Source organism: Quercus robur, chromosome 9 (genome assembly GCF_932294415.1).
Source record: "Quercus robur chromosome 9, dhQueRobu3.1, whole genome shotgun sequence".
Taxonomy (NCBI): domain Eukaryota; kingdom Viridiplantae; phylum Streptophyta; class Magnoliopsida; order Fagales; family Fagaceae; genus Quercus; species Quercus robur.
Genome location: NC_065542.1, coordinates 6,257,204 through 6,280,102, shown reverse-complemented (window position 1 = coordinate 6,280,102; position 22,899 = coordinate 6,257,204). Strand labels below are relative to the sequence as shown.

The window sequence follows — 22,899 nt, the reverse complement described above, 5'->3', positions numbered from 1 at the left end:
AATTTGCAATTATTACTCGTAGAACCAATTTAGAATCGACATTTATTTCATTATCGATTGGCATTGTTGAGATGAACGGCATTACTAATATGTGTGGGTTTTCCATGTGCAGGTTTCATTTGTCAACCATTTGTTGAGGCATCACCCAGTGGGCACGGAGGAGCACAAGGACATTACTGAAGTGCTGACGGCAGTGCACCTCCTTGACCGTGTACAACCTCCCATCCCTGAGGCCCCGAATGAGGAGGCAGCTACTCCTGTGGGCCCAAGCACGAGCACAGCTCCGGCCAGATGTCCCTTTCGTTTGCCTATTGCTACCCCTCGGATGTCCCTCTCCACCCACCCCACGGTCATTTCCCGAGGTCTCACCCATTCCATCCTCTGACCTGGGTATTCATCTAACCCCACTTGACATGCAGCAGGAGCCACCCTCCGACAGTACGTCTATTGGCCCTTCATCAGCCATCGACCCACCCCATGTTCAGGTTGAGCAGGCTAGTGGGTTACCTGCTCAACCAGAAGGTCGGCCGAAACGCATATTAAAGGCACCTCCTTATGGGATAGGGGGGCACAAACATGGACACAACGCTGGGCCCGAGGCATCTGACGAAGGACATGCAAGACCTCCTCCTCATTATACGAGACGGCATAAGGTCCAAAAAAGGTAACTGAAATGATACCTTTTCAAAGTTTATTCTACAATATATGAGCAGCTAAAAAGCATTCTTTGTTCCGATGAAAATTACTTAATTATTATGGTTTGTTCACTTGTTACTTTCATGAAGATGATGATGCTATGAAAAGGCTGGAAGCACTGGAATTCAAGTTCAGCACAATAAAAGCAGCAACAAATAACTTTTCTAATGCCAATAAGCTTGGAGAGGGCGGATTTGAGGTCGATTTTGAAGTGGCTGGCAATGATTCTAACTTATTAATTTGTGATGTATTTAATTGCGGCCAATTAGAGGGGCTAAGCCTCATGAAGTTGGGGAGTTTGAAAATGTGCTCTATGATTATGTTGTTTGTCAGGAGCTTATCTATTTTTGAACTTTGCTCTGTACGTAGGGTCCAAGGAAACTGATGAAAAGGCTGATGTGGTTCTAAAGTAGGATATTTTGGATTGTTGGACGCCAGAAAATCACTATCGACGGACTGAATCTAAGTGTTAAACATTTCTAGATTTAGACCATCGATAGTGATTGTCTAGAGTCCAACAATCCAAAATATCCAACTTTAGAACCTCATCAGTCTTTTCATTAGTTTCCTTGGACCCTACCTCTGAGGTCCACGAAAATGGAACTTGAAGAATCAATTTCTGAAGATGTTGGAGCTGATCTGAATGAAGGTTTTGATACCTTTATTGAAAAAAAAAGGTATGCTTGTTTTCCAAATATTGCAACCTTGAATTAGCATAACGAGATTTCTATTTGAAAAATATTGAAAATTTTATCTTTATATATGCATTTATTTTTGGGTTGTGTATGTGGCTGATGTAAGAAGGCAACTATTCCCTTCCGCCCCTCTCTCTAAACCAGATTTCGGCTTTGAAACCTTCATTGCTGATCTTCTTAGTTGCATAAGAGTCAAAAATATTCCACTTCAAAACATGCATTTTGTGGTATGAATGCATTCAGGTAAAACTGGCCAACAATTTGAAACTCACGGGTGCCAAGTATGGCATTCTTATTTACTGTTTATTAGGTTGCTGTGACTTGGTTGTTGAAATCGAATCGTCAAAAATGAAAAGAAGTTAACAATTCTTTCAAATTATTTAAGTGAATTTTTCTCCCTATGTTGAATATGTGCTGAAACAGAGTCTTATAGAATAGTGTGTTATGTCGCTCAAATAAGAACGCCACCCCCTTTGCCTTTGGACTTTCTCAACTACTCTCTCTCAGTCTCTCTCTCACTATTTTTCGACTCTTCTCTGGGTAACCTCTCTCTCTAAATTATATAGATATATAATTTAAATTATACAGTAAACCCACATGAGGTTAGGCCCGTTTACACTAAGCCTACCCGTGGTTCAAAACTTATCACTTTGCCCACCTGAGGTGCCTTCCGTTAGGGATCTGTTACCCACCTCTCCGTTTGCCGTTAGAAAAACACATTTTTAAAGAAAAACAAACATAACAAAGATAAAAAAGTTAGGACTTTTTATTGCTTAAGAACTTGTTTGAGAACAAAACACAGGAATAGCACAGATCAAATGCTATTCCTGATTAAAAGTGATATCATTGAGCATTTGTTTTTTTATTTTTGTTTTTTTTTTTATAGATCTCTCCAACTTTTATTCAAACCAAACCAAATCCAAAAAAAAAAAAAAATTCCAAATCCCAGAAAACATAAGCCACAAATCCAGAAAAAAATCATATCTCGCCGGCGCGATCTCGCGAAGGCGAGATCGCGATCAACGTCGCGAGATCGCGCCGTCGATCGCGATCTCGATCCGGCGCGACCTCGTTGATCGCGATCTCGATCCGGCGCGATCTCGTTGATCGCGATCTCGCGACGGCGCGATCTCGCGTTCGCAATCTCGTCTTCGCGAGATCGCGCTGGATCGAGATCGCGATCGACGGCGCGATCTCGCGAAGGCGAGATCGCAACGTTGATCGCGATCTCGCCTTCGCGAGATCGCGCCGGATCGAGATCGTGATCGACGGCGCGATCTCGCCGGCGAGATATGATTTTTTTCTGGATTTGTGGCTTGTGTTTTCTGGGATTTGGAATTTTTTTTTTTTTTTGGGTTTGGTTTGGTTTGAATAAAAGTTGGAGAGATCTATAAAAAAAAAAACAAAAATAAAAAAACAAATGCTCAATGATATCACTTTTAATCAGGAATAGCATTTGATCTGTGCTATTCCTGTGTTTTGTTCTCAAACAAGTTCTTAAGTAATAAAAAGTCCTAAATTTTTTATCTTTGTTATGTTTGTTTTTCTTTAAAAATGTGTTTTTCTAACGGCAAACGGAGAGGTGGGTAACAGATCCCTAACGGAAGGCACCTCAGGTGGGCAAAGTGATAAGTTTTGAACCACGGGTAGGCTTAGTGTAAACGGGCCTAATCTCAAGTGGGTTTACTGTAATTATCCCTTCTTTTATTTATTGTTTGAAACAAACCTTTTTTTGTTGATACACACTATCTATCTTTGTCAGTTTCGGCTTATCTCTATGTATGTACCTATGTTAATTCATGTATTTGCCTTTTTTTCCTCAGTGTGATCATTATTATTATTATGTGATTCTGATTTCATGGTGTGAGAAAAGAGAAACTACGACCCAGCAATGTTTGAGAAAGTATTTCAGCCACTTCTGTTGGGATATATTGGTCGATACATCAAATATATCCTCATTGATCAGCGTAAAATCGACATTTGGAAAGGTATTCTTTCTTTTTCTCCATTTTACATTTACTTCTATATCAATCTCAATTTGAAACTGTGTTTGGTTTTTCGTGTGCACAAAACAATATTACATTTTGGGACACTTCTTGGGCATATTTGGAACATATTGGCATTTGCATATGCATAAACGGCCTAGTGGTATACTCCCTGTATATGTGGGTGACTCAATTTTTCTGATATCAATAAAGATTGCATTACTTCTCAATTTTTTTTTTTTGGGCTCAAATGAAAGGTAAATGGTAGTATACATATGTTAGCTATTTTTCTTTCAGCTTTCCTGATGTATATGTTCTAATTTATAAAAAAAGTTTTCGTCAGCAAAGCTTCTTGCAACTTGTACTAGCTATTTGTAATTACATCTAACCATGTATTTCTTTTTTCGGTCGGGTTGGTAAGTTAAGCATTAATATTCCATGGACAATGCATGGCCGAGAATCCATTATTATTACTTTAGACGACGTATTTGTTTGTGCATCCCAGCGGGATGATCAAGAGGTAATTTCCATGTTTTTGTTGAAAAAAAAGGCTCTTTTTTGACAATATGGGGAAAAATAGAAGCCCTGATGTTACATGTAACACTATGTTTCTTAATAGCTTCTAAGTTCCAAAATAAAGTAAAAAAAAAAAAATCTCATGGAAGATGTTAATTTATTATTATATTTTTATGGGGCTAGTTACTCTTATTTTTAAAATAAAATTCCTATGGGGCAGTCATTTTTCCTTTGTCGCAGTGGAATTTGGATGCAGTCGAAAAAAAGAGAATTTGCTGGAAAAAAGGCTAAACTTGCTGCAGCAGAGCTGGCAAAATTATCAAGACGTGTATTTGGTGAGCTATTTAACTTTCAGTCTCAAGTTTCCATAATTATTTGGTTCTTATAGATATGGTAAGTGTCAAACAATTTTATGTTTATTATATGTATTACTTTATGTTTGATTTTTGGTTTACATCTGCTTGATTTACCAGAGAAAGGTCTTGAGCAGCAAAACCCAAAGGCAGAGAAGTCTCTAGGAAAGGTCCTGCTAAGGTCTGTTTCTGTTTCTGTTACTATGTTCTATTTTTCCTTGTAAAGGATTTGTCTAGAACTCGTGTTGATATTACCTTTTCTTTTCAGCCGGAAAAGCAAACTTTAGTCTTGAATGATGATGAAGACGACGCTGACGATGTGCTTCAGCTTAAAGAACGACTTGCTGCCTATAACGTTGACTCATCTCCTGATCAATCAGCTGGTAAATGCTATATTTTATTATGATCTTTACACAACTCAGCTGTAATGTAAGAAAAATTACAGTGGATGATATGGGGATATCGTTTGCAAAGCGGATAATATATGATCTTGTGTGAGAAATTGTGTTTCTATTATTCTTCATAAAATCAATTATAAGAGAACGAAATACTGTAATGTACATAGATAAAAATTTGCCATGTTACAAGCACCAACTAAAATTTCCACTTGAGAATGAGCAGAACTAATAATTAGTTTCTTGTGAAGTGACTGAAAATGAAGAAAATTCGGGTTCTGCTTCTACTTCTGCCAGTACTGAAGAAAGTATTGAAGTTTCACCAGCAAGAGCAAGACCTCAAAGGGTGAACCGTGCACAAACAAGGTATGTGAATTCTGGACAAACTTGTTGGAACAGATGCAATAATGTATTGAATTATATATTAATAGGAACTGTAATGGGGTGTGGAATGGAAATGGTTGAATGTGGGCATTAAATGTGGTAGAATTGCACTTGATTTTGTCCTCAAAAGGTTTTGAACAATTTCGCATTTTAATAACTAGTTTATATTTTTTATTAGTTTAGAGTGTCTGTGTGGATGGATAGCAAAATTTTCTCAATGATGGCTTTGTGGAATTTGGTTATGTACATTTGAATTCTACATAAATTTGGCCTTTTGTTTTGTTCAATATTTCTAACCTTTTTGTGAATGACATAGTTTATCTTGTCATGAATTTTCTTTTATATATATATATATATATATATATATATTTTTGCAGAGTAGATGGCTGTGAATCCTATAAAAAAAAAATTTAAAACTGATTTTTAATTTTATATTAGGTTGGCAAACTATTACTCTGCTTTACCACAAAAGTCAGCCTTAAGAAATCAAATTTGGTATTTGAAATGGACAGAAATGAAATGACTTAAGATGGTTTAAGTACTTATTGGGTTTGCTTTGTTGCAAGTTTTGGCTTTGGAACTTTATAAATCAGCTGTAGATTGACAGGTTATAGTGTTTTGGTTTCTTAATTGCAGACTCATGTGTTAATTTCTCCAAGCAAACTGAGGATGAAGCTCATAGGGCCTCACCATCTTAGAAAGAAGGATGGATCAAACAGTAACTCTTCCAGACACAATTTGGTAATTTTTGCTGTGTTGGCCACTAGTATTTTCATTATTTTGTGTGGAACACCTTGATGCTATGCTGTACTGTCTCTAGGGGTTTTGGTTTTGTTTTGTTTTTTTTTTGTTTTGGTGAACTATAAACACATCAGCATTTTCTGGGTCTTGTGTTTTTGTGACTACTCTGCAATATATCATATGATTTTTGAGATTTTTGTTGTTGAAGTTGTAAGTTGAACTCTTGTTAGGCCACTCACAAACAGATATAGACTGTATTTTCTATAATGTGGTGTTCAAATTATTGCTAGCTACTGTTTTGATCTTCTCATCAACAATGAGTATCATTATGCCTGTGTGGAAGGACTTATTTTTCTGCTGTCAAATACTTTTTTTTTTTTTTACACTCTTCTCCTGCCAAGTGGCAGTTATACCCTATTACCCATTTGATTTTCATCAGTTTCGATTCCTCTGCAATTCTATAAGGTACAATCCTCACAAATTCTCTTCCAATTCCATTTTATTTTTGAACCGTCAATCAAAGTGAACCCTAGTAGATCTTTTAAGAAACTAAATTTGATTACAAAATTCCAGCTTGAAGTGATTTTCTTTTCAAATTTGATAGCTTTTGTGTGGTTTTTGCTAAATACTGAAAGAAAATCAAATGGGTAATAGGGGATTGGAATTAGTATCTGTTAAGTGGGACTTTGACTTGTGGGGTGTGTTTGAATTGGATTAATCTGTGAATGTTTGTGTGTTTTGAAAAAAAAATTGGAACTTTTCCATGTGGAATGGCTAATTTGGTAGAGCTGGTGTTTTAGACTGTCAATCTCGAATTTTAGGTTCACTGAGTTTGGTTAATTTTGATAACATGTCTTTTATCACTTGGTATTTCTTCATTTGAGGACAAGGATCCTCTCCATTTGAAATGGAACACTCCATTTAGAGTTAAGATTTTATTTCTTCTTATAATGGGAATATGTCATCTAAAATTTTAGATGACACGATGAAACTACTTTATATATGCAATATTTAATTTGGATCTTAAAATGTTTTCATTAAAAATGTAGAGGATTTCCTCTGGAAGATAAAAATTGGTATCTTTTGAATTTTTCAGAGATGAATTTTAATTTGAGGAGTAAAAATATAACTTGGACTACATTTTAGGGACAAGAAGTATATTTTATCCTTTAAGAGAAGAGAAAAAATGAGCTAAATTCCTAGGAGAAGAAAGATTTACATCTGAACTGACTCAGGAAATTGTAGCATTGCAGTACTTCCAAGGAATTTGAGAATTGGAACATTGGTTTCTTTTAGAGTAAGTGCAATGGGGTCTAAACGATCCCTCTGGAATTCATCAGTGCCTGTCTCTTCTTCGATAGTTGAGGACAAGAAAGATAAGAAACTGAAAGGGTCAATCAGTACAAACCAAGATTTGGAGAAGGGTGCTGTCAAGGTTGTTTATTTTTGCCTTTGTTCTCTGTTATATGTCTTATGCTCATTCTGAATTTGTATTGATTAAGATTTGTTTGATATGTAGGAAAATGGTGTTAAAAGCTCTTTAGGTGAGATTCAGAGATTTAAGGATGACCCGGCAAAAATTGAGACAATGACAGTTCAAGAGCTTCGAAGTACATTGAGGTAAGTAGAAGTTTATGTGCTTTGTGAGTGAAATGTTGTTCATTGTATTTTTGAGAGTTATTAACTTTTGGAGATGGTCTCTATTAGTATGCTTTCCTGTGGATGATGATATTAGAAATGGGTTATTGATAAATAGGAGATGGTACATTTCAGCTGTATATCTTGTAATTTTAAGTGATTTATTATGATTTTGATTTGTCAGGAGTGTAGGGGTTCCTGCTAAAGGAAGCAAACGCGACCTTGTGTATGCTTTGAAGTGTTTCGTGGATACAAAAATAGATGGTATTCCTACACTTTATACTGGCATCATGTATTGTGGGTGTTGAGGACATGTAACAAAAACAAGAGAATTTTTCTAGATAATCAACTACTTATTCCAAGCTTTCTATTCTATTCATCGTTGTTCTCTAAACCCTATTGGTGTGCATAGGCGATTTGCTTATTTATAATGGTTAGAAGTTTCTTACATTTGCAGGTGAAAATTCTCTGGCGGTAGAAGAACGTGTATCCTACGTTTCTGCTGAAAGTATGTCAATACAAAGTAAGGTTAAAATTTTTTCTGAGGAAGAACATGTTGAAAATGTCAACACTGATTTGGAGGTTCCCTCTCTTCCACGGCACAAGGGAAGAATAAAGAAATCTGTAGCTGAGGGAAATGCAGTCAAAGTTGATGCTAAAATGGTTGCTATGAAACAAAAGCTGTCAATCAAATCTGATGGGGTTTCAGGTGCTGTAGAATTTATAATTTTTTTTTTCCTATCGAGTCTAGTAATGCTATGAAATGATAAAGATTTCTGGAGCTTATCTCTCTCTCTCTCTCAATGGTGTGCTTAATTGTTAATCTGCGTCTTCAATTTATTTAACTTAGATGGTGTGATTGTGCCGGGGTTATTGTTGCTAGGTGGGAAGTTCTCCCAGGCAAAGAGAACTTCAGAGATTGTTACTGAAGCTGTTAACGGTGATGAAGTTAATTTGCCTGTTGTAAAGACTGAACCATGGACAATTCTTGCCCACAAGAAGCCTCAGAAAGGTTGGATCCCTTATAATCCGAGAACCATGAGGCCTCCACCTCTTACCAGGGATACAAAGTATGTGAAGCTTATGTCTTGGAATGTCAATGGATTAAGGGCTTTATTGAAGTTAGAGGGGTTTTCTGCACTGCAACTTGCTCAAAGGGAAGATTTTGATGTGTTGTGCTTGCAAGAGACCAAATTGCAGGCAAGTTTATAAATGCGTATTTTGTTTCTTAGGTTAAAAACTTCATGTAAAAGATAAATCAAGGCCCTTATGTTCATTACAACAAATGACATGTTTCAGTAAGTTTGAGTTTTTGGTTAATTTGCCCCTTAGATAGCTATTAAACTACCACTTATCCCAAACTTTAAGAGTTGATAGGAAAGGGTGAATTTAATCACATAACCGCTATTTTTTGACATTCTCCCTTACACGTGGGTCCAGACTTCCCCTTAAAATGGTGTCCTACACGTGGAATTTTTGAACTTTTTAAATGGAGGTAGAGTATAGACATGGTTTGATTTGGGACTATTTCTTTAATACCATGATAATTTACCACTTGTACTCAAAGCTTAAACTAATAGAAAGGATGAATTCAATCACTTAAATCATTATTTTTCTAACAATAAACATTGCAGAACATTTATGCTAAGAGTTTGGAATTGATTACATTAACATTTTCTTGGATATAGAGGATTCACTTAGGGTAGAAAGCAGAAAGTTGGGAGAAAGAATTAAGTTATGTGAATCTTAATTTACTTTCAAATTGTGATCCATACTAATTCCCCCCCCCCCCCCCCCCCCCCCCACAAACCCCCCCACCCCCCCCACCCCCCCGCCTTCCACCCACTCCCTTTCTCTAGATGGTGGTTAGATTATCAGGAACAGTTCTGAAGCTATCCAACTGTTACCAATACGTAGTAGTAAGACTATTTTTGGGCACATATTTAAGGTGATAACACAAATGCACACTTGAAAGAAGTGGTAATGGTTAATCTATTATTGGAAGAGCCAGCCAGATAAAATTTTATTTGTTCTTAATGCATGCGCTAAAAGTCTTGACTGGACCCCTAATTAATGGCCTTCAATAGTTTAGTTATGTGTTGACTGGAGGCCCCACCCCCCCCCCCCTCCCCTCCCCCCCCACAAATTTTTTCTGGTAAAAGCAAGCAAGGAAATGTTTAAGCACCTTATGGTGCACTGCCATGTCCTACTAGAATTAGATGAAGTACTGGCAAGTAATTCCCATATCATATGTTAGATCATGTCAGAGCCTCAGCTTGGTAGTTAAGAGGCAGTTTCTCTTTAGGGGAACTGGAATATTCTTTTCAAAAAATTTCTTACCAAAGCTTGTGTTCTTCTGATTTAATTTTGAAGCATTTGTTTGGCTCATAATTTGTTTATGATGTATATAACTTGAAGTTTGAAAAGTAGTGAACATTATTCACACACTTGGTGGCCTTCATTACCTCTACATCTTCCTTTAAATTCACTAAAAAAGTAAAAATGTAAAATTGTGCTACCCTAGTAGACGGGATGTATACAGGAGAAAGCCCCAATGTTTTTTAATAAAAAAAAATTGTTATAAAAAATTCATAATATCACAAAATTCCAATTATTTTGAGAAGAAAGTAAAAAATTAGTTGACATCCGCTCGTAGAGCAATCTCAAAGATAAAAACTTCAATTTCCTTACTGACAGCTCATTCCTTTCAAAAGTTCTCACATTCTCTTTCTCTTCAAATACTCCACATTAAACCCAAAGGAATGAACTTTTTTTTTTTTTGATAAGTCCCAAAGGAATGAACTTTCAAAGTTCAATGTTATGCCATTTGCCAAAATGTCCTTTCCAGCTCACCAGTAGATCAACCTCGGTTCTTGGCATCACTCACTTAACTCCAATTACACAAAATATAAGGGTTCTCATTTCCCAAGCAATGTAAACGTAAGAACAAATGATTATTTTATTTACCTCTACATCTTTATATGATTGTCTCCCTTTTTAACTGCACATTCATGGAACAGGAGAAGGATGTTGAGGAAATCAAGTATCTCATAGATGGCTATGACAATACCTTCTGGACTAGTAGTGTTTCCAAACTTGGTTATTCTGGAACAGCAATTATACCGGATGCAAGCACAGGATAAACCAAAAGTTCATCAAGTTTTATGCATGAAGATCCTATTATATACAGGGAGATACATGAAGCCTGTGCTCCTGCTACTCCACAATTAGCTAAAACAGTGCTGGATCAAGATTTTGTTACTGGGCCTTCTCAAGTTCAATCTGAGCTTACCACATCCAAGTTGTTTCATGATTCAACCACTTCATCAAATCTTGATATGGGAGATGGTAGAACTGGTGATTCCAGTCAAATGTGGCAAGATGGCCCCTGTATTGGTAGATTGCTGTTCTATACAGTTTATGTTAGTTTTTAGACCCCTTAAAAACACAATTAGATTAACCTAGGTAATTAGCCAAGTGATTACTTAGTTCAAATTACAAGTCTAGGTTATCACAATCAAACAATCATATCATGCATAGCAGCGGAAAGATAAATAACACAACGATATGATAGCCTAGGAAAACCAAACTGGTAAAAAACCTGGAGAGAATTTAACCTAGCTATCCTCAAGGTAAAAAGCAAATCCACTAGAAAGAATCGAAGTTCATACAATAAGACTTACAAGCCCCCACGCTCGACTTCTTATTACTACCCACCAGTAGAACTTACTGACACGACCACGTGCAAGCTCCGAATCCACAGACTCCCTCTTTCTTTGGCCTTTGCAAAACACAAACACCTTCGTTTGTGACTTTGAGATCCCACTCAAAGGTTTAGCAACACAAACTCTCCTGTTTGTGACTCTAAGACCACCCTTGAAGGTTTAGATCATCAACACCTTTGATGACAAGAGAAGACAGCAACTTCTACAATACCGGATCTTGAGATTCTTCAAGTAAAAACACCGGTAGAAGATATGAGAGAGCTTTTTAGGAACAAAACCCTAAATACAAAAGAGGCACATTCTTTTTTCTCTGAAAAAGCCTTATAAAAACGTGCTTAGGGTTTCCTTTATATACTGGGAGAAGTAGATTAGAAATCCTAATCCTAAATGGGCTTGAACTGTTGTTTGGGTTTAATTAAAATTCTGCAGATACGACTTTCGATTGATCGAGCCTGTCTTTCGATCGATCGAACCAGACAGATTATGAAATCTTCTTCCTGCAGCTTGTATGTTCTTGAATCTTGACTTGAATCACCTTGAGCATTGTCTAATAATACCTATAGACTCTAAGATCTATATCTAGACAAGTTTGTGTTCACGATTTGCCAATTGTTCTAAACATTAAGAACCTAACAGTTTCTCTTCCATAAGTTCATGATAGTGAACAAGCTAATGGAAGTTTTTTCATAAAAATTATAGGAGTAGTTGACATTTATGGGGTGACATGTTGAGCTTTCATTAGTGGGAAGATAAGATAGATGATATTAGAAACCTGTAAATTTAGAGAAGTCTAGTAGAGCAGTTGTGAAAGATAAGGGTGGATAATGTAAAAAATTTGTGAATTTAAAAAATGTGTAAAGTAACCCGACATTTATGCTTCATTATATGAGCAGATCCATTGGCTAATGTAGAATATTTAGGAAAAAAAATATGACATCGGTACCAACAGAGTTGATGTGTGAAATGGTATTGTCAATCTGAACAGCAAAAGAAGGCTAAAATGTAGATATAATCTGTAAAGAGATCTAAAGAGAATCAAGATTCTGTATGAGTGGTTGACAGCATGGTAATGTAAAGCATCATTTATTTTACTGAACTAGTTTGAGAACTCATTATTTTTTGTTGTTGTTGTTGTTTTTGTTTTTTTGTTTTTTTGTTTTTTTGTTTTTTGTTTTTTTTTTCCCTGAGGAAACAGTCTAAATTAATTTTTTCACTGTATGGTATTGTGGTTTGAGCTTTTTAATCTGGTTTCTGATTTCCTTTTTTTTACTTGAATATGTGAGTTAATTGTGACAATATTATGAACTCATTGCTGGTTAAGTAATTATTGAATTTGATGTGGCAGAAAATGGCAGGGAAGTTCACATAGAAGAAGAATTTCCAGAAGTTAAAGTAGACTTTCAGGTAAAATATATGATAAATCCATATCTCAAAATTTGAAGTTTTTAGATTTGGATCATTTTCATTTATCAATTTGTACCTTTCTCCATAATCCTTTCTACAAAGACATTTTGTTCTTTACCTGTATGTCTAAGCTATTCTTTATTGGAGTGTCTCTAATTTCTGGAATACCATGGTTTTTTAGGAGACATTTTTGGGTCACACAAGTCCTATCAGTCGGTGCCGCTTTTCTGCGTCAGGGAACAATATAGCCAGTGCTTCTATAGATGGTACAGTAAGATATTCATTTTTTGGAAGTAGGTAACGTTAAACTTAATGAAGATTTAATGTAAGGGTTTAAGATTCCTTGTCCCTTATGGCTTGTATATATATATTGTATAGTGATGTATATCGGCAATGAGTAGATACCATTTTGCTTTCTGTATTTTTTGTTTTTATTGCTTGTTATTGTTTAGGTGACATCAGGAACAACAAATAGAAGCAATATTGTCCCAACAGGAGGGTCTCGTGGTGATATAAGCCAGGTAAATTTGTTATTAACAACTGTGTCAGCTTTCTTTTAGGCTCCTTGTAGGAAAAAAAAAAAAAAAAAAACTCTCTGCTGTATTGTGAAATTGGTTAAACTATTCAGAAGTGATTGACTTTTTGGGACTAAGGCTTGGTTGTTGCATTATCTTCACTGACAAGTTGTCACGGTTTGCCATCTTATTCATAGTTGACCCTGTCGATCTGGTCTTTTTAAAGAATGGGTGTTACGTTGATTAACGAACAAGATTTAGTAATTGTATTTGATTGATCTGAAGATTTCTTGTGATATCTATGGCTGCAGGGACCTAATTTTGAAGCCAAAGTGGCAAAGCTTGTTGAGCTAGGGTTTGGAAGGAAGCAGTCATACAAGCTCTTAAATTATTCGAAGGAAATGAAGATCAGGCACCAGGGTTTCTTTTTGGGGGTTGAAGTTAACATTTATTTGTAGACTTCAATTTTTGTGGAATAATGTTTGGTTCAGTAATTTAATTGCAAATTAACAAATTGAAATTTGTGTACTTGATACGTATAGCATTCCTTTAAAATTGAAATTTGTGTACTTGATATTATAGCATTCCTTTAAAGCTATTTTGAAACCTGAAATTGGTGGTGTAACTTGCAATTCAAATGAGAGAAAGTAAACAAATTTCAAATTTGAGCTTTTAGACTTGGTGTGGTTCTCTTTAGTCTATAATTTCATTATTTTTTCCTTGCAATATATGCCTTTTTCGATTAAGCGCAGATGGAAGTAAGGCTTTTATTATTATTATTACTAGTAAGTTTCCCGTGCGATGCACGGATAATGTTATAATGTTTTATGTAAATTTGTTTTTGGGAATTATTATACATATATTATAGTATATTTATTATAAAACTTTGTTAGTAATGAGTTCATCATAAAAAGTAACAATTATAAATTGCACACATATATCTATTATAATTATTTTGTTCAAGTAATGAGCAATAATGAAAACAACTTGGAGTAATATTGTATGATAAAAGTTGATAAAAGCATATTAATTCATTCTATATTATTGATTTTTATTATGTGATGTAATAAAAAACTTCATTACGATTTTTTTTTCTTCAATGCTTTGTTATTGTGGTATGGTGACGCTTGTTGTCATTATCAGTTTCTCCATCTTCAACATTTGAAATTTATTCAATCCATATTTGTCCAATTTTTGAGCTTTAATCATTTTTTCCTTTTGTTGCATCATTTGTGTTAATTACTAATGAATTGGCACCGAGAGATTCTTGATTAGATCTGACAAAGTTTGGACTTTGTTGCTAAGATTTTTCATAGATATTTGCATTTATATTAAATTTCAATGATGTGATAGTTTTTTGTAAATTTTTATTTTTGTTAATTTGGAATAGTGCAGCAAAAAGAATTAATATAGCATGTTGAATTGTGTTTTTTTTTTCTTCCATACCTTTTTATCATTTGAAGGCGCATCAAAAATCTTAGCAACTATGCAATTTTCAAAACCATCTTTTAGATTGAATTCATTCAAATGAAGTAGAGAAATCCATTTTTTTCCTAATTTTTTTTTTTTCAAATCACATGGGATTCCTTCTCCAATATCAATATTTTTACAATAATTTAAATAAGTTGTACCTTAGTTTATTTTGCAGCAAGATCTTGATCTTGTAGATTATATTTATTTAGGATTTTCTCAGCATCTCGATCAAATATCACAAACTTTGATTTGTTAGGAGCAATAAAAACTTCAATTTGAATCCTGTATCTGAAGTAGTTTTGAATATATATAGTAGTTATAGTGAGATAAATATATTATAAATATTTGGAGAGTATGTAGTTAATGTGAGTGCCTCAAACTTTGGGATAGAAAGATTTATTTTTGTTTTACATTTTGCACACCAAAATGATCCTGTTTGTAATTTGACATTCCTTTCACAAAGTACGCACAAAATGTAATACCAACCCATTGTTGTATCAGTGTTACTTATTATTGCAATACCCTAGCAGTTCACATCTTGCAATGAACTTTGAAATTAATATGTATTATTTTTTTAATGTAAATAATATGATCTATTATTATTATTTTTACATAAATGATGAGTATAATTTGAAATAATTAACAAACTTGTTTCGTAGGATCTCATTCAATGCATTTTATCTTTACTATTGTCTTCATATTATTTAAAGATAAATCCTCCTATGAAAATTGTTTTGTATGTATTTTTGGTATTTCTTGTATAGGATCATGTTTTTGACCATTCCTATCATTGAATTTTTTTAAAGAAAATATTAAGTTAATGGCATTTTGTGAGATAGTATATGCTATTTATTAGAATTTTTTGTTATTATAAATTTTAGAAATATGCACTTGTCAATTATTTTAGCAACCTGAGGGATCTCAAGATTTATATATATTTTTGTTACACTGGTCGATGACAGAGAATTTGTCTGCATAAATTGCATAGAATATTATTAATAGACAAAAGCATATTGAATTGAAATTGGGGGAAAAATGAAGAGATATTTCATGAGAATGAGATTTTCTAGAAGTATCATCTATACGTGGGGGAGGAAGAAGAGAGTTTGTAAGAGGGTAAGAGCTTTTGCCTTGATTTACACATGGGAATGGTCAAACTTGAGTCATAATATGTAAGGAAAGAACTGGGTCTAAGTTTTTCATAAAGTTTGGTTTACTTTTAAAAGGTAATCAATTTTATAGTGAATAACTTTTGGTCTAATTGGTCTAATTGTCAAGAACAGCTCATATCAATATAATATTAAAAATAAGTTACTATGATCTACTGGGTAACAGTAAATAAAACTTAATAAAAAGAGGTAAAAAATGCTAAATTTATATAATAGTAAAAATAAGTTACTATGATTTATTGGGTAATAGTAAAAAAAAACTTAATGAAAAAAGGGGAAAAAGGTAACAAAGGTTAAATGCAATAAGTTATTATGATCTATTGGGTAACAGTAAAAAAAAAAAAACTTAATAAAAAGGGGTAAAAAATGCTAAATTTATATAATAGTAAAAATAAGTTACTATGATTTATTGGGTAACAGTAAAAAAATTAATGAAAAAAGGTAAAAAAATGTTAAATGCAATATTAGAGTGCCACGTGGCAAGACCTCATGCACTCTCACATGAGGTCTCTGCTTTTATATATATATTGATTGATTATTATTATTATTATTATTTGGTGGTAATTTGTGAAAATATGACATATGAATGATTCACCTAGATTTATCTTTATGCCTGGTAATGAATATTAGGTTGTTAATAAGTACATGTTCTGAAAATAGATAAGCACAAATACATAGAAATATAAAATTTTAAATGAGGAAATTTATGAATATTATTATTGTTAGTCACAATTAATCTATGAAACTTTCTACATAACAACTAAATTTAAACTAAATACATTGGGGGAAAATTCTTCCAATTCCTGCAATCAAGAAATGTCACCAAATCACACAGTTCACATTGTCACCTATAAATTTTAATTGAACTAAAACCAGGCAAAAAGAAAATCCTTACCAAAATATCCAAAATATAGAGTTCTGAAATTAGTACTCAAATTGGAAAAAAGAATATATATTCCAGTAGAACTCGAGTATCTGATACTCGATTTCCTTAAATGGAAATCGAGTCTCTTAAACTCGATTTCCTTAAATGGAAATCGAGTCTCTTAAACTCGATTTCCTTAAATGGAAATCGAGTTTCTGGAACTCGATTTTTACTAGGAATTTTTTTTTTCTACAGCTACTCCTGCAGCAGTAAACCAGATTTCCCTTCCCCTGCAGAAGTAAAGTAGATCCAGAACACATCACATGGGCAGCAGTAAACAACTAGATACAAGCATATGATAGTGGTCAAAGGGCTCTACATCAGATGCAAACATCAAACCAGATTTCCCTTCCCCTGCAGCGGTAAAGTAGATCCAGAACACATCACATGGGTAGCAATTAGCACACAAAAACATTCAATAGCTATCATCGCTTCAAAGGAGGGCCCTGTGGTTCAACTTGCCAAAGTAGCAGCTACTAATGCGAAAGTAATATCATTGCTAGCATTATAGGCAAAAGCTGCACAACGCAACTAAACGTGACGAGTACAATGTATAGCAAATAGTTCAATTACAACATTCCGCAATAAACAAAATAACAACTAAGTCAATACAACATAGTCTACATAGTCGCCTAGCACTTGTCCATACTGATACAACATACTCTACATAGTCGCCTAGCACTTGTCCATACAGAAGATAACCACAAGTCCCACGTACAATGCCATTCCAAAATCGAGTCTCCGCTCACCTGACAAACATTAAAATATGGTCATTAGTTTCCAAATGTGAAGAACAAAAACCAAATGAAATTATGAGTATATTATATAAAAACAGTGAGGGCACTTGCTTAGTTTGTAGCACTGCTACTTGTCGAAGCCCCATGGGAATTGGGACAGCATTTGCGGTTATGCCCCTCTTGATGACACACTTCACATCGCTGCCTCGGTTGAATCTCCCTCAAGTCCGGATCTTCCCTCCGGCTTCCCCGTTCTCGCCGTACCCCATCCATTTCATTCCTTATTCTTGACTTCACAGGACGACCTTTGCCCCACAACAGCAGTGGGTCAGGCACCCATCGTGGTCCGCGAACGTCCCTCCACAATGACTCTGAACTTGGCACCACAAAATGATGTGAATATGTGTGAATTGCGTTGTTCAAACTGTAACATGGGTCAATATAGCTAGTCGCATCGAGGTGCAGACCTTGAAGAACTTTAATTGCATGTGAACAAGGAATCTTCAAGTTTTGCCACTTTTCACAACCACATGTTCTAGCAAATACGTGCACTTCATGACTGTGGTTTCCCCCTCCACCTTTATGGTCGTTATATGGGGTAACCACTTGATATACACCTTCTTGATGATTAAAACTCCTCAGAGTGTGTCCTGCGGTTTTCTGCTCATTTTTGTTATAGATCTCCATTGCATAATCACTCCACACCTTACCTCGAGAGAGATCAGAAGTAATTTGTTTATGTCGATCGTGGAAATATGCAACAACGTTGCACCAAATGAACTCAACCGTTGCAGCAATGGGCAAACCGCGGGCACCTTTAAGTACCCCATTAAAGCACTTAGAGATATTAGTTGTCATTGCCCTGTACCGTCTTCCACCATCATGTGACTGGGTCCATTTGTCCAGATCCTCACTCACTAGATATGTGTATGGCATATAACGTCCAATCTGGGGATCAGTAGGGTCTACACCCCTCAGTAAATTAATCTCGACCTCCTTAATGGTTTGTGTACGGCACCTAAACGCCCAAGTTCATATTGGGCCTTGGACCATGAATCAATGATATGGGCCAAGGATCTAATCTTCGCATTGACAGTGGCCTCGGCCCAAGCCCACGAATAGCCACCAACGTGGACTGAGTATTGTCAAGAAACTTAGAAAGCGGATCGCATACGCCCTGCTCACGGGACGTTCAGGAAACCATTCCCGGTAACTATGCACATGCTCGGTCACGTCGCCCGGACACATCACCGTTTACGTACCCCGCAGAACCTTAGGAAACTCCGCTGCCGAACACATAAACTGAAGTGGGAACCATTTCCAAGGCCACTAGTACCTGCAAACCCACATAAGCCCATTGACATTGGACCTTTCTTTGCACTAAGGGAGAAGATAATGATGATCATCCCATTAAGGAAGGCTATAAATAGGAGAAACGAATGGATGGTTGGGGGATGGAATTCTGAGGGAAAGAGAGAGAGAAAGAGAGAGAGAGAGAGATGAGTTAACGTTGAGAAAAAGGAGTGAAAAGTGTTTGCATTGGGTCCCTTAACCTAGGACAACCCAAGGTAGGATACTCAGGCCCACCAAATAAATAGATTGTGAGCCCAAACAGTGGTTTGGTCCATCAAGCCCATCCTTGGAGCCTACAGTTTGCATTATGGACTCAAATTTAGCTTTATGAGTCGCATATCCATCTTTTAAGGCCAATGCCTTTAGAGTCGGGTCATTAAAGTGTGTGCTGAAGTTGCTAGTAACATGTTAAAGGCAATATCGGTGAAATACCCGTTCTTCTCCGTCCCGACCTCTAGGCCACTCTCGAATGGCGCATTTGATACCTTTATGTCGGTCAGAAATAATGCAAATGCCGTCGTTCGGTATGACATGCTCTATCGAAGTCCTGAGACACTCTAAAAACCACCCCCAACTAGGCCCTGACTCCTTATCCACAACAGCAAAGGCGATAGGCAAAACCTTTTAGTTAGCATCGGTTGCCATTGCAATCATCAATACCCCTTTGTATTTACCATACAAATGAGTTCCATCAATACTGATCACTGGCCTGCAATATTTGAATGCAGCAATGCATGGAGTGAATGCCCAATATACATAGCGCAGTAACGCAGTACCTTCGTGTGGCCTAGGTATGGTGTGATAGCTGTACTGGGTACTCGAATCCTGATCCAAGTATGCCAACAACAACTTTCGCAGCCTTTGGTAAGACTCCTCCCAATCCCCAAATATCTTAGCAATTGCCTTTTGTTTTGCGTCCCATACTTTATAGTAGGAAAGCTCATGCTTATACTTAGTATGTATGATCTCCCAGAGCTCATCAATACGAGTAGTGTGATTTTGTTGCAATTTTCCCACAATTTCTGATGCAACAAAATTAGAATTCATCATTTTACCATCTCTTCGCAAGCCAAAGGGTATACAAGTGTGTGGACCCAAATAAGACGTGACCATCCATAGACCATTAAGTTTAGACTTCATGAATGCCCCAACGTACCACTTGCAGTTGTCGTCAACGCATGCGGCGCACAATTTAGTTTTGGTTGACCTCCGGATTATAAAATTTCTATTATCATTTGCTGGGTATATTATCAATGCACGTCTCACCGCCTGTTTATTTGCAAAAGTCAACCTTTTACAAAAATGCATCCCATCTTCCCAAGTAGAAACAGATGGTATCTGAAGACATGAAGGATCAACCATATTTTCCCAAGTATTTGCGTAGAATGACTCGGAAGGAGGTCTGTAGCCAGTGGTCGTATTTGTATCATGCTGAACGCCAATATCATTGTCTGCATCACCTTCATCATCATACTCCATATTTTCCTCTTCAAAATTGGCAACGACTTCATGGTCATCCACATCATTCTCAAACTCACCTTGGTCAATCCTCTCTTCATACTCATCCACATCATCAATATTTTCACCATCATTCGTAGCATGATCTTCGTCTTCGTCTTCATTTTCCTCCTTTAAATGTGTCTCTTCAGGATGGAGGGTTTTACCAGTATTGGCAACATGATCTTGAGATGGGAGCGTATAACCTCTCATTGTAGTGCATCCATCATTTACGGCTGTAAATTGGAAAGACATAGTTGTTTGTTGCACCACCTCAGTATCAACTTCTACAAGCGGCTCCAAACTTACGTACAACTCAGCAGCATTTACTTGGGGCATTTTTTGGATCCTATTAAACATCATCTTTACATGTTTGTCTTCTTTGATCGCCATATACCCGTAATTTATCCGTTCATGAAGAACTTCTTGTGGGTAACGATAGATAATCTTGATGTCATACCAAGCAGGTTTCAAATTCAATTCGTCCATTATTTTCCTCTTCAAATCATTCAACGTCTTCAACTTATGACGTATCATCATGTAGTAGCATTCGATACCCGGCCCTTTAAATGGGAGTCCATCAATCTCTCCAGGATTGTCAAGGGGTCCACCATAGTATACATTTAAATCAATATTCTTCAGAGATTGTGAACCTATTAGAGAGTCAAGTATAATATGTTAGTGACATATTTTATCTCTTTCATTAAAAATCGATTACAAAACCTTTTCTATCTACTAAAAGTACAAAAATTACAACGTAAGGCCCCCACAATTGCATATACTCACCCCACATCACATACAAACACACTCAATCATTATCATTTCATACTCAAACAAATAAAGAAACTAAAGACAAAACTCACCCCCATTACAAAATTTCAACTTAGCTCTAGTAAAAACGATAGTTACAAAAACGAAATTAGTTCCTGATTCCCCGCTTTTCCACTAACTTCTATGACACAAGTGGGAAAAGCAACACCATGTGCCCACTAAACAGTATTTGATTGATTGGGTGTACATATTCAATCGGATCTAGGATTGCATATATTCTCTTTCCGATAGAGTAAGAACTTACTAAAGTAACTTATGATTAAAGTATAGATTTATCACTATGTTATTTTTATTATGTAATAATAATGATATGTTATATTCCTCAAAAAGTTATAATAATAATAATAACATGTTATATTTATTGTTGTGAAAATTTTTGGTGTCTGGTTAAGTTTATCGTCCTAGAAAAGAGAAAAAAGTGATCATCAAGATTTCTTTTCCCAACTCAAGAAGAAAAGAAGGGAAAAGTCAGTTGAATGAAAGAATTCAAGGAAAATAGAACCTATGACATGCATACAGGGCCTAGGAGTGCAAGGACAAAAAATTAAAAAATAATCAAAATATGGGAATTTGATTAAAATAGTTACTAATATTCAAAAGCAGTATAATAACTTGGAAAATCAGATCAAACAATTGAATATTTTAAAGTTCAGTATTATGTAGAAGAATTATTCCCTTCCAAATGCATTCATCTTCATTCTTAATTTTTTACATTCAAATGCTCAACTTGACATTAAAAAAATAAATAAATAAATAAATAAAACAACATACTTCAGAGAAAGGGCACAAAACAAAAACTAAAGAGAAATATCAAAACCAAACAAAAAATACATACCCATGATACAAATATATCTTAACACTATATACACTAACACTAGCAAAATCCTACACTATATACACTAAACAATCAACAGACCCTTACCTAACATTTTGGATGTGCAAATGTGCTGAGATTGTATGAGTGAAGAGGAGTGACAGAAGTGAAAGAGGAGTGAAAGAAGTGAAAGAGGAGAAGAAGACTTGAATGTCTGAGTTTGTCTGAGTGTTGCTAAGTGTGTGTATGAGACCCGTGAGACCCAGACAAAAAATTAGATCTGATATAGGGACCCAGATGTGATTGACAAGTGGAGTAGTTCTTAACCACAGCTTAAAAATCGAGTTTCTGAGACTCGGTTTCACTTTTAGCAAACTGAGTCTCTAAAAGTCGATTTCAATGTGGCATCTACGTGGCATCTTGTAGCACAGATATCGAGCAGCTGAGAGTCGCCTATAAAAATCGAGTCTATAAGACTCGATTTCCACATGTACAATCAGCCACGTCAGGAAGCCTAAGAGCATGAAAACTAAGCCTTTAAGGCTCGGTTTATAACTTGAAAATTGAGCATCTGAGGCTCGAGATGTTAGAAATTTATTTAGTTTCTAACGGTGGCCTACTAACTAGATAGTTACAAAAAAAAATTTTAGTTACCCTGATTCCCCCTCAAGTTGGCCCACGACCCCATCTAGAAGTCTTATTAGACAAGGCTCCACCCACAGTAAAAACACAGAATCTGCAGAATGCAGTAGAAAAAATCGAATAAGAAAGAGAAACTCAGAGAAAGAATAAAACTTTACTTGAAGAATATGTGATCAGATCGGAGGAAGCCTGAGCCAGCAATAGAAGGATTTAAGAGTAAGACTAGTGGAGAGAAAGAGAGGCAGAGAGCAAGAGCTGAGATAGAGAGGCGGAGAGCAAGAGTGAGAGAGAGAAACGGTAATATGAGTAAATTTTAGAGATTTGAGATTTTTGAATTGATTTGTGATTGTTTTGTGGTTAATTTTTTAGACTGGGTTTTTATTTTATCTAGTTGAAGTTTGGTTTGTTTAG

The 22,899-nt window shown here is 35.7% G+C and overlaps 4 protein-coding genes across 4 annotated transcripts; 3 read left to right on the top strand and 1 right to left on the bottom strand.

Annotated features, from left to right (window-relative positions):
* The first annotated feature begins 349 nt into the window (after positions 1–349).
* Positions 350–1,081, top strand: LOC126700640 (receptor-like serine/threonine-protein kinase At4g25390). The gene is made up of 2 exons (XM_050398855.1): positions 350–664; positions 805–1,081. Exons 1-2 carry the CDS (start codon positions 414–416, stop codon positions 1,079–1,081), a joined length of 528 nt encoding a protein of 175 aa, XP_050254812.1. The 5' UTR covers positions 350–413.
* Positions 1,082–4,342: 3,261 nt separating this feature from the next.
* Positions 4,343–10,546, top strand: LOC126700639 (DNA-(apurinic or apyrimidinic site) endonuclease, chloroplastic-like). The gene is made up of 10 exons (XM_050398854.1): positions 4,343–4,426; positions 4,514–4,628; positions 4,892–5,006; positions 5,661–5,765; positions 7,011–7,200; positions 7,285–7,385; positions 7,588–7,667; positions 7,861–8,112; positions 8,287–8,603; positions 10,424–10,546. Exons 4-10 carry the CDS (start codon positions 5,731–5,733, stop codon positions 10,544–10,546), a joined length of 1,098 nt encoding a protein of 365 aa, XP_050254811.1. The 5' UTR covers positions 4,343–4,426; positions 4,514–4,628; positions 4,892–5,006; positions 5,661–5,730.
* Positions 10,530–13,577, top strand: LOC126699848 (uncharacterized). The gene is made up of 5 exons (XM_050397823.1): positions 10,530–10,799; positions 12,474–12,532; positions 12,714–12,803; positions 12,985–13,053; positions 13,359–13,577. Exons 1-5 carry the CDS (start codon positions 10,568–10,570, stop codon positions 13,503–13,505), a joined length of 597 nt encoding a protein of 198 aa, XP_050253780.1. The 5' UTR covers positions 10,530–10,567; the 3' UTR covers positions 13,506–13,577.
* A 5,751-nt stretch (positions 13,578–19,328) lies between these two features.
* Positions 19,329–20,690, bottom strand: LOC126700638 (uncharacterized). Its single transcript, XM_050398853.1, has one exon. It carries the CDS (start codon positions 20,688–20,690, stop codon positions 19,329–19,331), a length of 1,362 nt encoding a protein of 453 aa, XP_050254810.1.
* Between the last annotated feature and the right edge of the window lie 2,209 nt (positions 20,691–22,899).